This window comes from Vulpes vulpes, chromosome 13, assembly GCF_048418805.1.
Source record: "Vulpes vulpes isolate BD-2025 chromosome 13, VulVul3, whole genome shotgun sequence".
Classification (NCBI taxonomy): Eukaryota; Metazoa; Chordata; class Mammalia; order Carnivora; family Canidae; genus Vulpes; species Vulpes vulpes.
The window spans coordinates 99,447,650-99,463,845 of record NC_132792.1 but is presented as its reverse complement, the minus strand read 5'-3'; the positions used below and the strand labels follow the sequence as shown (position 1 = coordinate 99,463,845).

At 38.1% G+C, this 16,196-nt stretch overlaps 1 protein-coding gene across 3 annotated transcripts in view; it reads left to right on the top strand.

The window, feature by feature from the left end:
• The window catches only part of CDH2 (cadherin 2), a 216,090-nt gene that overhangs the window by 174,679 nt on the left and 25,215 nt on the right, over positions 1-16,196 (top strand). For all 3 annotated transcript variants that reach the window (XM_025987992.2, XM_072732109.1, XM_072732110.1), the window contains exons 10-14: positions 1,177-1,430; positions 2,903-3,045; positions 6,600-6,833; positions 7,129-7,362; positions 9,303-9,442. In XM_025987992.2, the coding sequence (XP_025843777.2) occupies positions 1,177-1,430; positions 2,903-3,045; positions 6,600-6,833; positions 7,129-7,362; positions 9,303-9,442 (1,005 nt within the window). The remainder of the gene's footprint in view (positions 1-1,176; positions 1,431-2,902; positions 3,046-6,599; positions 6,834-7,128; positions 7,363-9,302; positions 9,443-16,196) is intronic.

Here is a 16,196-nt window from a genome sequence, read left to right as displayed (position 1 = left end):
ATGTCATGGACTTTTCATGTAGCTAATGAAATTAGTCAAAGAATTCTATCTTTCTGGCTTTTATACTGTCCTGTTTAAAGTAATTGAGATGGGGAAGTTGAATTGGTGGTTTTAGAGTGCGAGAAGAAAAAAGTAGGTGTTTGAAGGTTTTGAGGCAGTGGTCTAGGGTAGAAAATTGGATGCTGTTCATGCTAACAATGTGGCTTTCTCATTAGCTTCGCTCTTAATCCATCTGACACCACCTATGATGGCATGAGAGCTCTCCAAGCTCTGTTTTGCAAATTCTTATGGCACAGTGATGTCTATCTGCACCTCCACTAGAGGGAGATCAGGGGAAATCAAGAGTGAGATGAAAGTCCAGTCTGATCACTTGCTCCTGATAACTTTTCTCTTTACAGTAGGAGCCAATGGAACTGTGGAAGTTAATATTTACATTATGGGTTATTTGTGCATTGCCTTTATCTAGAGTGTTGTTCTCAGATTTGGGATTTTTACAGACCAGTAGAACACTTAAAAAATTGTTTTGGGAGACAGCCAGAGTTTTAGTTTGCTATTTGTAAGGGAAAAACAAAAACAAGAGAAAAGCCCCTTCCACCTACAAATGCTTTTATTTTTCATAAGTGTGTGTGTACATGTCTGTAATTAAAATGTGTTCCAAATTATGAATGATACTTTTAAGTAGAATTAACTTTTTGCTTTATGAAAAAATTGGATTTTTTAAGTTGGAGCTTTGTGCAAAGTTCTCCTGCATGAGGAGTGGTCTTGATACCAATGTTTGAGAGTATAATCTAGACATTTTCAGGTTCTCACTTGACCTCAGGTTGTTTAGTATTTTTGGTTAACGATGCTGTTTTTAAGAATAATCAAGTTTTAGATGTAGCTGAATGAATGCAATCAGTGCAATAGTAATACACATTATTACACGTGTAGGAACGTGAACCTAAATCTTGGAAATACCCAAGATTTTCAAATATCTTACACAAACAGGCTCAATTGTGATAAATATTTCAATCATTGACCATGCTAATGCATGCTTCCAAGACATTTGAGAGGAACCTATGGTGTAGTGAATGAAAAATTAATGTTTTGGAAATAGAGTTGAAAAGAAGAATAAACTGCAGAATGCAAATATACTTATTTCCTACAAAACATATGGTTTCCTTTTCTTTTCCCCAGCCAATTGACTTTGAAACAAATAGGATGTTTGTCCTCACTGTTGCTGCTGAAAATCAAGTGCCATTAGCCAAGGGTATCCAGCACCCTCCTCAGTCAACGGCAACTGTGTCTGTCACAGTCATTGATGTGAATGAAAACCCTTATTTTGCCCCAAATCCCAAGATCATTCGCCAAGAAGAAGGCCTTCATGCTGGGACCATGTTGACAACGTTCACTGCTCAGGACCCAGATCGATATATGCAGCAAAATATTAGGTATCAAATGCCATGTGTAGCATTTTAAAAAATATACTCTATGTTTTATGCTGTGCACAAAATGTATTTACCATTTGAATGAGAAATTTGAACTGGAACTGAAACTACTCATTACAGAATTCTTTTTAATTCCTTGATGAAGCTTCCTATCAGTAAATAGATCAATGAGCATATTAGATAGGAAATAGAACAATGGACCCACTCATGTATTATTTGAAGAAAAAAAAAATGTTCCCTGCCTCTTTTTCTTCTGCCTCCTTTTATTTTTTTATATTTCATAATAATTTAGCCAGTGCTATGATGCCAAACATTGCAAAAGTTTTCACTTCGAGTAAATAGGGGACTCTCAGAAGCAGTAACATTGATCTCTTCTCCACACATCAGGAAAAAAAAAGAAAACCCATGCCAAAAACAAGATATAAGAGCTAATTATTTTTGCCTTTTACCTGCATGGTAGTTATAGGACTTATAAAACATATCTGTAAAGATTTCCAACCTCAGGAAAATCTAATTTATCCTTCCTGATGAAGGAGTAGACCATTGGCAGAGCATACCCCATATGACTATTATCCATTGCTGGTGATGATAATTTTTTAAATTAGCTCATATTTTATTTAACTTCTTTCAGAACTGCTGCTAACACATAATTGCATATCTTGTGCATTTCTCTACCTTGATATCAAGATAGATAAATATCTAATTAATAGGCATATTGAACTCCTACAACCTTTTTCCTTTCAAAATATAGGATATTTTTTCCAATCTGTGTATTGGTTATCTGAGCTTGAAAAGCTTACCGTCCATCCAGAATAAAAAGGAGTTGAAGCTGGTAAACCTACTGATGCATCCAAATATACTTTATATGGATGGTGGGACTTTCTTTGGAGAGTGTAGTTCTGAGGTTTGGCCCAGTGTGGGAGGTTGTGGTAGGAATAGGTATATAGGGATTTCCTCATTATGATCTCATCTCCACCATGATAAGTTAGTTGTTTTGAGTGTGTTCCATGATAAAAAAAAAAAAAAAAAGATTTAACTTCTGTTTATAATGTCACTTAAGTCTTATACATTAGGGCTACCATTTACTGAGAAGGAATAGTTGAACTATTTTATCGGCATTATTGCTATCCACTCAACTAGGCAAGAACTTAAACAGAGGTATCTGTCAGTAATCTACAGCAGGGAGACTGGGCGCCCAGTCTTTCCCCTCACACTCCTATTTGATGTTCCCTGAATGCCTGCTCATATGCAACCTTTATGTGCCTCTCTAAACCACTGTCGCCAAAACAAAACAAAACAAAAACACACCACAACTGCCATAGAAATACTTCTCTGTGTTTATTCTGTATTTTCAACCATCATCTACAAAAAACACAAATTAGTGAGCTGGTGACATTTGGAATTAAACCTATAAAAAATGCTTTATTTTTAAGTATATCAAAAAATTTAAACTTACTAATGCTTTCATTTTGTAGATACACAAAATTATCTGATCCTGCCAATTGGCTAAAAATAGATCCTGTGAACGGGCAAATAACAACAATTGCCGTTTTGGACAGAGAATCACCAAATGTGAAAAACAACATATATAATGCTACTTTCCTTGCTTCTGACAATGGTACGTAATCAAATATGGTCATTGTATTACCGCGTATGTCATTAAAGAGAGTAGAGCCTGAACACGAATGCATCATCGGGAAGTGAGGTTTTCTCCCAAACTCAATTGTCTAGAAAACTGACCTTTATTAAGCTAAGGCCCATATGTCTATTTTCCATTTCCACTGGTGTTCTCACATATACCCTGTCTTCTGTAATGAATGTTCCCAATGTCCGTACAACCTCCATGATAGCCTCCTGTTGTGACAACAAACCTCTATAGTTCTTCTGCTCTCCTGCACATTGACAGCTCATTACTGCAAGATGAGTCTAGCCTTGTGCCTCCGTGGCCCAGACACTGGTTTTTGAGGTGATCTTTTTATATTTCCTATGACCAGTCTATTTGCTGACATCAGTTGGTCTGTCTCTAGCATTTTTTTCTCTTAGTAATTCGCTGCCTCTAGTCTGCCATGGATTGGAGACTCCTAATTTCATCATAAACTGAGATAAGTGAGTACACAAGCTTTTGTGTGTTAGTTTGGGCACATAGAGTCTAGCAGCTTTTTTTTCTTTTCTGGGCCTCTTCAGGATTCTAAATGATTGAGATTAATAGATCGCTGTTGTTGTCATCATCTTCTTCTTTCTTCTTCTTCTTCTTCTTCTTCTTCTTCTTCTTCTTCTTCTTCTTCTTCTTTTCCTCCTCCTCCTCCTCATCCTTCTTCTTTTTAGTTATAAGACAAAAATGACTTCTGTAAACCTAGTTATGGATTTGTTTTGCTTTGTCAGCCCTCAGTATGACATGCATTTAAAGAGTACAAGGTCTGGGATCCCTGGGTGGCGCAGTGGTTTGGCGCCTGCCTTTGGCCCAGGGCGTGATCCTGGAGACCCGGGATCGAATCCCACGTCGGGCTCCCGGTGCATGGAGCCTGCTTCTCCCTCTGCCTGTGTCTCTGCCTCTCTCTCTCTCTCTCTGTGTGTGTGACTATCATAAATAAATAAAAATTTAAAAAAAATTTAAAAAAAAACATTAACTTAAAAAAAAAAAAGAGTACAAGATCTAAAGGTGTGCCTGACCACCTGGATCCGGACTCCAGCTCTACTACTTTCTAACTGTGGGATTGGCAATGAGATTTTCAATATGCCTGCTTCCTTCTTCTCTTAAATAGGGAAAATGGGGGATCCCTGGGTGGCTTAGCGGTTTGGCGCTTGCCTTTAGCCCAGAGCGTGATCCTGGAGTCCCGGGATCAAGTCCCGCATCAGGCTCCCGGCATGAAGCCTGCTTCTCCCTCTGCCTGTGTCTCTGCCTCTCTCTCTCTCTTTCTCTATCTATAATAAATAAATAAAATCTTTTTAAAAAAATAGGGAAGATGGCAGCAGTACCTAACTCATAGAGTACTGGGTAAGACAAAGTGGCTGGTACACAAGAAGATTTTAAAATGGTGCCTGACATTAACACTCAAATAAATATTTGTTATGTGTTGATAGTTTCAAATCTGAATCACAACCATATTTGAACATCATTTAGTGCTAGACTATCAACGTTAGCATCTAATAAAACTAGCAGGCTACAAAGTGGTGTTCAAGATGAGCAGTTTGAAAAGTTTTGCCTGTTGACATTTTTGATAAGAACAGTTTCAGTGGACCTTTCTGAATCCTACCTAAGAAGAAGCAGTAAGAAAACGACCTGTCATAAGTCTACATGATGACTGGATCAAAGCAATATTTTTTATCCTTTCTAATGTCAGACCTACTGTTCAAATATTTAGAGTAGAATCATAGTAGGGGCAGCGTCTGCCATTGCACATCAAAGCACAGCATTCGTGTCTGTGTTATATTCTCGCTGCGTGTAAGTGGTAGCTTTCCTCTATGGTGGAACTTAAAGCAATATATCTTGCACCATTAGGTTGAGATTTAAAGGGCTATAAAATTATACATATGAATGTTGGTTGTGAGTTACAACCAGATTTGTCATTCACCAAGGTGTATTTTTTCCTAATTGAAAAGGTGTTTGAGATGAGAGAGAAGTGAGTGGTTACATTTGTATAGCCGTGATGCTTTGCAAATGCACTTGACTTTAAATCAGGGCTGGATGCAGAGCCCCCATTCTGCTCTTTAATGGTGGGGCAAGCTCTTATATTCTCTGTGCCTTTGTTTCATTATTGATAAGTTGTTTTTGTGGCTTACCTATTCTTTAAAGTTGTTATGACAGTCAAATAATATTACATGTGATAATGAGTGTGAAAGTTCTTCAGACTATGGAGTATCACAGAGCTCTTGGTGCTATACTCATTTTTAGAATATTGTTCGCAGCCATCTCACCCCCGTCTTTTATTCTCCATGCTCTCAGAATTGTCTGTGTTCCTCAGACAGATCCAGAGATATTTCTCTTTGTCTCCTCCCCAGCAGGTATATGTGTGCATGTTCCTAGTTGCATGTTTTTGGGCAGGTCACTTAAACCTCTGGTTCTCAGATTTATTATTTTAACATTTTTTATATTTCTATCCTATTCTATTTATATAATGTCTATTATATCATTAAATAAAATAACTGTCATTATATGCATATAATAATACAATATGAAAAAAATATATAATATAACAGAGGCCAAATTACCAGATCAAATTATCATAAAAAGTAGTAGAGAGTGATTTTTTTTAAAGATTTTACCCATTTATTCATGAGAGAGACAGAGAGAGAAGCAGAGACATAGGCAGAGGGAGAAGCAGGCTCCCTGCGGGGAGCCTGATGCAGGACTGGATCCCCAGACCCCAGGATCACACCCTGAGCTGAAGGCAGATGCTCAACCACTGAGCCACCCAGGCATTCCAGTACAGACCATTTTTAGGGGTGAATGAGAATGGATTTGGGGTCAGACAGACCCATTCTTAGTAGCAACTCCACCACTTACAAGAGTTTGTGACCATGAACAGAGCCTTAGGTTCCTCATCTGTTTAAATCTACGTCTGTAGGATTACAATGAAATAATGTATATAGAGCAACCTAATTCTTGGTTAGGCAAGTAGTTGGTTGATCAATAAATTCTATTTCTCTTCTGCATGGAATTCCTTCCCAAGATGAAGTCTGTGGGTCTGTGTTACCTGTCTGTAGACTGGTTGAATGTTTCATAGCTGTGTTTGAGCTTTAAAAGCATACTCACGCTCTTTCATGCATACGTCTTGGTTCTCCATCAAAAGAGTAGAGTGCACAAGGTCATGAGTCCTATGTTCTGCTTCTCTTGTATTCCCCACAGTGGCTAGAGGAGCGTGGTATGCACAAGGCCCAGAGTCATGGGCAGCAAGGGCAGGGAAAGTGCAGAATCGCACTCTGCAGGGACAGGTATTATCACAGAGCTCAGGTGGGCACACCCACAGCAGCGGCTCAGGGTCATCTTAGAAAAGGAAGCAAGAAGCGGCCTTGTTGGAGAAAGTCTGCCAGATGCTATGGCGACCAGATTTTTTTCCAAGGTGTTACGCAATGATAAGGGCAAGCAGGCTAGAAGCTTTGAGAATTTCACCATAATTGAGACTTATGGGAAAGAATTGTTCAGCATTGGTTTCTGATTTGTCTCCTTTTAAGGAATCCCCCCTATGAGTGGAACAGGAACGCTGCAGATCTATTTACTTGATATTAATGACAATGCCCCTCAAGTGTTACCTCAAGAGGCAGAGACTTGTGAAACTCCAGACCCCAATTCAATTAACATCACAGCACTTGATTATGACATCGATCCAAATGCTGGACCATTTGCTTTTGATCTTCCTTTGTCTCCAGTGACTATTAAGAGAAATTGGACCATCACTCGGCTTAATGGTAAGAACAGGTTAATTATTTGGCTATATGTGCAGCTGCGAGGTTTTGAAGCCTGATATGAAAAGTTAATTTTAGGTCCTTTATAATCTTCTCATTAAATATATTTTAAAAGCTACTTAAAATTAAATAAGATATTAAACGGTTTTACAGCTAAAAAAAAAAATCTTCACAATGCAGCCCAGTTGTTCTCCTTGATATATACCATGAAGTCATAAATATATCTAGAAAGATGTTGCATGTTTTTTTATCACATGATATATTAACTATCTACTGTATTTTTTCCCTTTTGGTATAGGCGATTTTGCTCAGCTTAATTTGAAGATAAAATTTCTTGAAGCTGGAATTTATGAAGTTCCAATCATAATCACAGATTCGGGTAATCCCCCCAAATCAAATATTTCCATCCTTCGTGTGAAGGTTTGCCAGTGCGACTCCAATGGGGACTGCACAGATGTGGATAGAATTGTGGGCGCAGGGCTTGGCACAGGTGCCATTATTGCCATCCTCCTGTGCATCATCATCCTGCTCAGTAAGTATTCGCATTGACTCTTGGAGTTTAATTCTCTATCCTAGGACGTTTAGCAAAGTAACTTTTTGCGGTTGCCTTTTAACATAATCGAACAGCTCCCCTCCATCTCTGAGCGTGTTCTTGCCAAACATATATGGGACAGTCAAATCCACTGTAGAGCGAGAAAAATCCCCGAGCACTGTTCCGAGCGCTTTGTTTGAGGCAAACCCAGCCAGCGCACCTCTCCCGTGACCCGTTACTGTTTTCTGATGCTGATGGCTTGGTGAGCTGTAGCAGACTCTTTTCATAGAAAATGTTAGACAGTCCTAAGTGTGAGCGCTTAGCTTATGATTTGAGTATGAGTAATGGCACTTAGTTGATGATTTAGGAAAATAAGTATATTGCTTTCCTTAGCTTGCCTTCATATAAAGCACAGTCAGCAGCCAACTCTAGTCATGCAGGGATCAAGGTATTTGTTTCTGAAGGGCTAGGTAAAATAGTGAGAGACTGAACTTCATAGAGCACGTTTGATAATAGAAATGATTGCATAGCTCAATAAATTGTCTGTCTTTAGAGCAAGTCTAGATTAAGAAATTGCTCCTTTTTCAGATACTTTGCCATCTTTGGTTCAATGGAATGCAAGAAATTAACCACTGGAAAGTACTTTAGGAGCCACTTCTAAGCATGCAGGTTAAAAGGATAAATTGCCTGGGCTCTGTGTTTTATTGTTAAATAGCAGCAGGACTTAGTTTATTGTGAGATCCTGCTATGCACCAATCACTTTCTTGAAAATGTTGGCCATTTCTTTTATGTTTTCTCCATTTACAAGTGTTCTGGTAATTTAGAATTCTGTCCCTTTATTCTAAGCAATTACTATAGAAGCCTGGGCATTTTTTACTTCCTGTGTGGAGACTACTTTGACTATAATTTGAAACCTGCATGCTATACTAATAATCCACTTGCTAGATTTAGCCCTGGAACAATAGCAAATGAGATCATGTATCTGGCTTTAAAAGGAGGATATTTACTTTTATGGCCAATAATAAAAATGTGCTCAAATAGGAGTCATTAAATCTCTTGCTTCAGGATGTAAACTGATATCCTCAGGTTTTAGAGAGAATGAACGCTCCTAGATGTGCACTTAGGGATATGTTTCAATTCGAACTAAAATGTGGCATATATGCCAGCCTTATCAAGAAAGACTTAGATATGATGGATTGTGGCATGAAGAAGTGACTGCAGCATTTTGCAGGAAAATGAATTGATGCTGATTTTAATATCAACCCTCTGGAAAATTCATGGTGCCAGACCTGGCACAAAAGTGTATAGCATGAAAGCCTAATGTTATTTCAATGCTCAAATGAATCCCGTCGGCTTCTTACCTGAAACATGCATTTTAATAGAGGGAATGCAGAATAGTGCAATAGCAAAACACCAGCCTTTGGGAGTCAAAAATCCTCAAGACCCTATTGCTGGTCCAATTCCAATTTACTACTCGAGTCGTCCTGGCAAGCACCTACCTTGGGGTAGAGGAATACTGTTCTGATGTGGAGAGCTCATGATGGCTGACCCACCTCAGTCAGATAGCAGTTACAGAACAAGTAACAATTGACTTACTATGTTTGTGGGCTTAGAATTTAAAGACCATTATATTAGGAGTATCCCATCCTCCAATAAGCCAAAGTCAGAGGTAAATGATAAAATTGAGGATGGACATTGAGCCAGTGAGTCCACAGGGCACCAGGTTCTGGAACCCAGGGTTTCAGCCTCCATGTCCAGTGCTCCAGGCCAGCTTGGTGTTCTATCTTTTCATAGCAGGCCAGAAAGAGCTAACAGACTGGAAGGTGCCTTACAAGCTCTTGACCTATATAAGTATGTTTTTAGTGTTAAAAGCTATGATTGGAAAGGTCATATTTTTAAAATTATGACACTATGGGTTTTTTTTTTCTTTTTCTACTCAGTCCTTGTTCTGATGTTTGTGGTATGGATGAAACGCCGAGATAAAGAACGCCAGGCCAAGCAACTTTTAATTGATCCAGAAGATGATGTAAGAGATAATATTTTAAAATATGATGAAGAAGGTGGAGGAGAAGAAGACCAGGTGAGCTATATTTTAAACCTTTAAGGTGAAATTTTGTGATCATGTAATCCAAGTGGTAGGACAGATGTTAATACACACAGTAAGTAAGGAAATGGTCCCACGTTTTCTGTTTATCACATTATCAAATATTTAGAGGGAAGTCTTCCCTAGGTGTGCTGCACATTTCTTGATTTTTTTTCAAAGTACCAAATGTCATTGTATTTATTTTGTAAGAAAATCATTAACATTGTTTAAAGAGCTAGTATTTAAACCCAGCTTCCATTATAATAATGCTAATAAAAATATTTTTCTTCAGAGTTTTTCTTCATTGGATATCTAAAATATAACTAAAATTAGTTTCTACAATGGGGTTTATATATATATATATATATATTTATACATACACACACACACACACACATATGTACACAGGAAAAGCACTAGATAATTCATTCTACAAACGTTTACCAAGCAAGTTCAATATTTCATACACTATTTTATCACTGAAGATTACAGGAGTAGGCAGAACCAACAAATATCTGCCTTCACAAGTGTTAAGTTCTTTGAGGAGTATTCGAAATTAGAGACAATACCTAGTTCATCTTTGTATCCATGGAGTCTTTTGTGATGCCTGGCTCATTAGTGTCAAAGTTCCTGTCTGGCTATAAAATAACATAAGTTTCTGTATCAATGTACATGAGGAGCTGCATACATATTCAAGGATGAGAGATGTTCATTATGTGGGACACCTTTATGTGCTCAAGAGAAAATTGTAGATATTGCTAAGTGCACTAAATGCTGTTATCTCTTAAATCTTTGAAACCTGTGATATTATACTGTGATTGTCTCCCCTTTTGATAGAAAACAGAGCTAAAGATGATTGGATTCTCATAAAGTAGGAAGTGATAGACACAGGGTTTGAATCCAGATCTGTCTGACATCACAGCCTAAACTAACTCTATCCTGATATAGTACCTCTTGTAATTACCTGGAAGATACTAACGTAATCTATAAGGAGTCACCATGACAGGTGACTGTATTTTAGGTACTTTGGTAATTATGTTATTTCCACTTACAAATACAAACTTTGGGGCAATAGTCAAAAAAAGAAGCCAGAATTCTTGGGTCTTGTATCATTATCAGTAAATTTAGATGTACTCTGTCTTAAGTATATATGTGGACATTAGTGATGAGGCTGTTTACTTGAATAAAAACAAATTTTCATGAATATATTTTCTTTTCCTTTTCTCTATTCATTTGAGGAAATAGTTCATCACTTTTGGGGTGGTTTGTTTTGCTTTTTTGTTTGTTTGTTTTAACATATTTATTTATTTGTTTAGAGCAGGCAACTGCAAGTGGGGAGAGAGGCAGAGAGAGGAGAGAGAGCATCTAAAGCAGTCTCTGAGCTGAGCAAGTTGTGGGGCTCAATTTCATGACCCTACAATCAGATCAGAGCGGAAACTAAAAGTCGGAGCCCAACCAACTACACCACCCAGGCACCCCTATGTCACTTTTTGTTTTACAAAGCACATTCACGTCCATTGTTGTGTTTAATCTTTGTGGCAACTCATTAGTTTCCCATTTTCCATTTGTAGCAAGTTAAGTGATTAGCTCTCAGAGCTTGTAACTGGCAGAGCCAGAACTGAGGTCCACCTTTTCGGATTCCAGATTCCATGCTTGGTTTATAGTACCTCAGCTCTCGCATTTAGAAGAGATGCTTATTAAAATATGTTGAAAACTTGACTCATGTGTAAAGCTGCTTCGAATACTGACTAATTAAAGTGGCTCTATAAATATGCCCCAGGGTTTCTTGCTTATAAATGTCTTTGGATATTAAAATTCATGTTTGGCTTAATCCTTAATTAATCTATCCTTTCACTCTCCTGAGCTATGTTCAAGATCAGCAAACGTATATTGATCACATTATCTCATAAATCTTCTACTTTTGGTATTTTATTTTTCATGACATTGTGCATGATTTTCTAGGCAGAAATTTAAACCCAATTCTGTGAAGCTCCAGTAAAAATGGTAATAACTGGAAGGCCAAAAGTCATAACTGGATGCTGCTAGAATTGGAGCCCCAGGGGCAAGAACCAAGATCATTCTCAACATCTGGGAGTCTGACACTTAGAGGGCACTTAGAGTCACCTGATCTATCTTTCTCCCTTCTCCCCGCCAATCTCTTTGAGAAAGTGTTTAATGAGATTCTATTGTTGTAGCTATTTTAGGAAAGACTGACTTCCTTTATTGACTTTATCCACTTAGATTGGTTCTTGAGATCAAATAAGTCAAACTTACTTACTCTAAGATTTATTAAAAATCATCGTTATAAATGTTCATTCTCTTCTTTCACTGACCTCTGAAGTTTCCTTTGCCCCAGGTAAGCTTTTAGACAGGTATGTTTTGTTTCCTATTGGAAACTTCCCCAATAGTCCAAAGATTTTTCTGAAATTTTCTCTATATTGTTCTCTGTGTCTGATTTCTTTATTTAGTACTGATTTTCCTATTTTATCTTTTGGTAGCTAGCCTCTTGGTTCTGTGATGCCATGTTCATCTAAATTAAAAGCCTCTGTCCATCTTGGATTCTCTGTCATGATTTCCAGTTGCAGTTCTCATTATAGAAAATTGTGAAAAAATTGGGGACTCTTGAGTGGCTCAGTTAGTTGGGCGTCCGACTCTTGATTTTGATTTAGCTTATGATCTCAGAATCATGAGATCAAGCCCTGCATCGGGCCTTGTGCTCAGCAGGAGTTTGCTTAAGATTCTCTCTGTCTCTCTCTCCCTCCCTCTGCCCCTCTCCCTTTGTGTGTACTCTCACACTCTCTCAAATAATACATCTTAAAAAAAGAGAAAATTGTGACAAAATTAAATAATTGGCTTTTTATTCATTCTATGGCTTACCTCATACTAGCAGAATAAAATATGCAGTGTGAGAATGCTATACCAAGGATTTGTCTCTACCTAAAGTGTTTTTATGAAATCAATTTGCTTATCGCATCACCAAGGCCACCGCCTTAACTTAGATCAGAATCATCATTGTCCTCCAGTAGCATCCTAATGAGTGTCCTGTCTCTGGCTTCACACTCCCACTAACTCTTTAGAAATTATTAAATCCAGACTTCCTCCTTAGCATGACAGGTCTTTGGCCCTTTGGTGCACTCCCTTAAGGAGCAGATAGGGGGTTGTGGGAAAGAGTTGATGGAGGGTATACACTCCCTCAAGATGCAAATCCATGAGGTTTGTCCATGCATAGCCACTAAAATTTCTTTGCAAGTCTGGGTGAGTTATCCTTATGCTCCCTCCCCTCTACCTCTTTTTTTTGGTCCAGATAAAGTTTCTAAAAATATTTTATTTATTGGCTTTAGTGTTCCCTTTTTTATTGAAGTATGGTTGATGTACAATATTATATTAGTTTCAGGTGTGCAACATAATGATTCAACAAGTCTTTATGTTACACCATGCTTATCACAAGTGTAGCAACCATCTGTCTTCATACAACAATATTACAATGTCATTGACTGTATTCCCTGTACTGTGCCTTTTCTTCCCATAACTTATTCATTCTGTAACTGGAAGCCTGGACCTTCTTAATGGCAGATTCCTTTGTTCTTCCATTCTCTCCTCCTCCAGAGATCAAAGCAGCTATGGGTCTTATTTCTCTTGGAGCTTGTTAGCTTCTTTATATTTATTCAGGTAGCCTCATTATGTTCTGAATTATGGCTTCAAAAATCTGTGATTTGGTAACTTAACTGGCTTGTTTGCTAATACTAGCATGTGAATAATAGTCTCATGACTCTATATCCCAACCAGAAACCGAAGGCTTCCTACAAGGTTTAAGAGTGTAACCACCATGCATGTCAACAAGAGCATTTCCTGCACCCTGGGAGTCTTCTTTGTATCCCCTGCCAGGAAGTATGCCCTCTGCCAAAAGTAACTAGTATTTTTTTATTTCTATCACCACAGAACAGCATAACTGGGTTTTAGATTTCGTTAGGTAAATGGTATCATACAGTAGGTACTTTTCGTGTCTGGCTTCCTTTATTCAGACTTATATCTATAAGATTCATCCGTGCTATATACAGAAGTAGTTCATTTTTATAGTTGCTAAGAAGTATTCTGTTGTAGGAATTAACCACATTTTATTCATCCATTCTACTATACTTGGACAGAGTTCATGCAGTTGAATTATTATGAATACAACTGCTGTGAACATTCTTGTGTGTGTATGTTGGTGCATTTCTGTTGGTATGTGCATAGGGATTGAACTTCTCCATCCTAGAATGTATCTGTGTGCAGTTTTAACACCAACCTGCTAGTTTTCCAGTAATTGTACCAATTGACATCTCCCTTCACCATAGTGGGGCATGAGAGTTTCAATGGCCCTACATCCTCACTAGCACTTGGCTTGTTCTAGTCTTCAAAGTTTAGCCCCTCTGGTGGCATATATCTCAGTATGATTTAATCAAGATGTTCCTACTGACTTACTTACCATTTTGATACCTTTGTGAGGTTTCTGTTCAGCCTTTTGTCTACTTTTCTATTACAGTTGTCTGCCCTTATTGATATGTAGGAGGTCCTTATATATTATGGATATTATTTCTTTGTCAGATAAACATATTGTCAATATCTTCTCCTATCTCATAGCTTACTTTTTTATTCTCTTAATGGTGTCTTATGATGAGCAAAGGTTTTTTTTTTTTTTAATTTTAATGAAGCCCAATATAGCAATTTTTTTAAAGATTTTGTTTATTTATTCATGAAAGACACAGAGAGAGAGAGAGAGAGGCAGAGACACAGGCAGGGGGAGAAGCAAGCTTCATGCAGGGAGCCCGACACGGGACTCGATCCTGGGTCTCCAGGATCAGGCCCTGGGCCAAAGGTGGTGCCAAACCACTGAGCCACCCGGGCTGCCCCAGTATAGCAATTTTATTCCATTAGGAAATACACTTATGTCCCATTTAAGAAAACTTTGTCTGCTCTGAAGTAATGAATTCTTCTCCTTAAAAAAAAAAAAAAAAAGAAAAAGAAAAGAAAAGAAAACCAAAACACTTCATGTTGTCTTCTCAAAGCTTTATTATTTTACCTATCATGTTAAGTCTGTGATCTGTCTCTAATGGATTATTCATTTGCTATAAGATATTTATCAGAGTTCTTTTTTGTTTTCTTCCCTGATGCCCAACAGTGTTTACTAAAAAGATAACCCTTCTCCACCGCACTGCAGAGGTCCACTTGTCATAAGGCAGGTGGCTCTGTGCGTGTGGGTGTATGGGCTGGCTTCCTGACCCTGTGCTGGACTGCTTGCTCTGCCTCCCTCTTCTTGGGCTGGTACCACTTGTTTTCATTGATATCACTTTACAATGTCTTCCTGTCTGTTTGTATAAATTCTCCAACTGAATTCACCAAGATTTGGATCAAAGTTTTTGGTGGAATTTCTCATTTACTTTTATTTTCTTAAAAAAAAAAAAAACTAAACCTTTTATTTAATACTCTTACTTTTTACGTGACTTTAATCCAAATACTTTTCCATTTTCTTTTTTTTTTAAATATATATTTTTTTTATTTGAGAGACCACTCACAAGTTAGGGGGAGCAACAGAGGGAAAGGAAGAAGCAGGCTCTCCGTGGAGCAGGGAACCCCATGTGGGGCTCGATTCCAGGACCCCAGTATTGTGACCTGAGCTGAAGGCAGACTCTTCACTGACTGAGCCACCCAGAAACTCCACTTTCCCATTTTCTAAACAAGATATTACTGCTTTAAATCTTAAAATTATGGTCCATTCCTGAGAAGTTCAGCTTTGTGAAATACATTCTATTTCTATTTTCCATAATTCACATGTGACTTTCTCACATGTTAGAAAGTGTATTACTTTTTTTTTTTTTCTGAGTATAGTTGACACACAATGTTACATTGATGTCAGGTGTACAACCTAGTGATTCAACAAGTCTATCCATTAGGTTATAATGCTCACAAGTGTGGCTACCGCCTGTTAGCATATGACACTGTGACAATACCACTGACTGTATTCCATCTGTTCTTTCATTCCCATGACTTATTTCTCTGTAGCATGCATTAAGCCTTTTTGGCAACAGAATATGATTTATACATTTTTATTAGTTTTAGGGGGAAGATATCTCTCTACAAGAGTAGGCTTAGGAAATGGGATTGCTGCCATGTTACATCTTAGACAAGTTATAGTTGATTTTTATTACACATAGGCAGTATTTTATGGAGCATGTGTGTTACCTCTAGATGTGGATGGAGACTGTGCCTTACAAGGCAGACGTGGCTTGTCATAATCAGGCGGTGGCCTGCTTGATGTCTCCACTGGACAATCCCAAAGAATCAGCAGCTTTTTCAAAGAATGGGCAGGTCGCAGAGGGTAGTTGAGGCAGTTGGTGAAGCCAGATAGGAACTGTAGTGACAGGCAAAGGCAGCTATGCTGGGAAGGCTGTAAAACCTAGCCACAGGCTGGCTTAGCCAGAATTCCTATTTTTCCTGCCAAGAGAGTGTATCCTCCTTAAGGAGCTAACTGATTAGAAAGAAAACAAAGCAAAGCAATCCTTTCCAAGGGTAGTCCTTATCTTCAAGGCCATTGATTAGCATCTCTTGCTGTCTTAGATCTGTGCCAGGATACAGGTTGGTAATTTCTTTAGCAAAATAGCTCAGAAGCCTACAAAAAGAAAAACAACAACACACCTGTATTTTTTGTCTTGTGTATAGTAGACTCTTCCCAGTGCACGTAGATACTGTGCTCTGGGTTAAGTTGTTGGGCCCC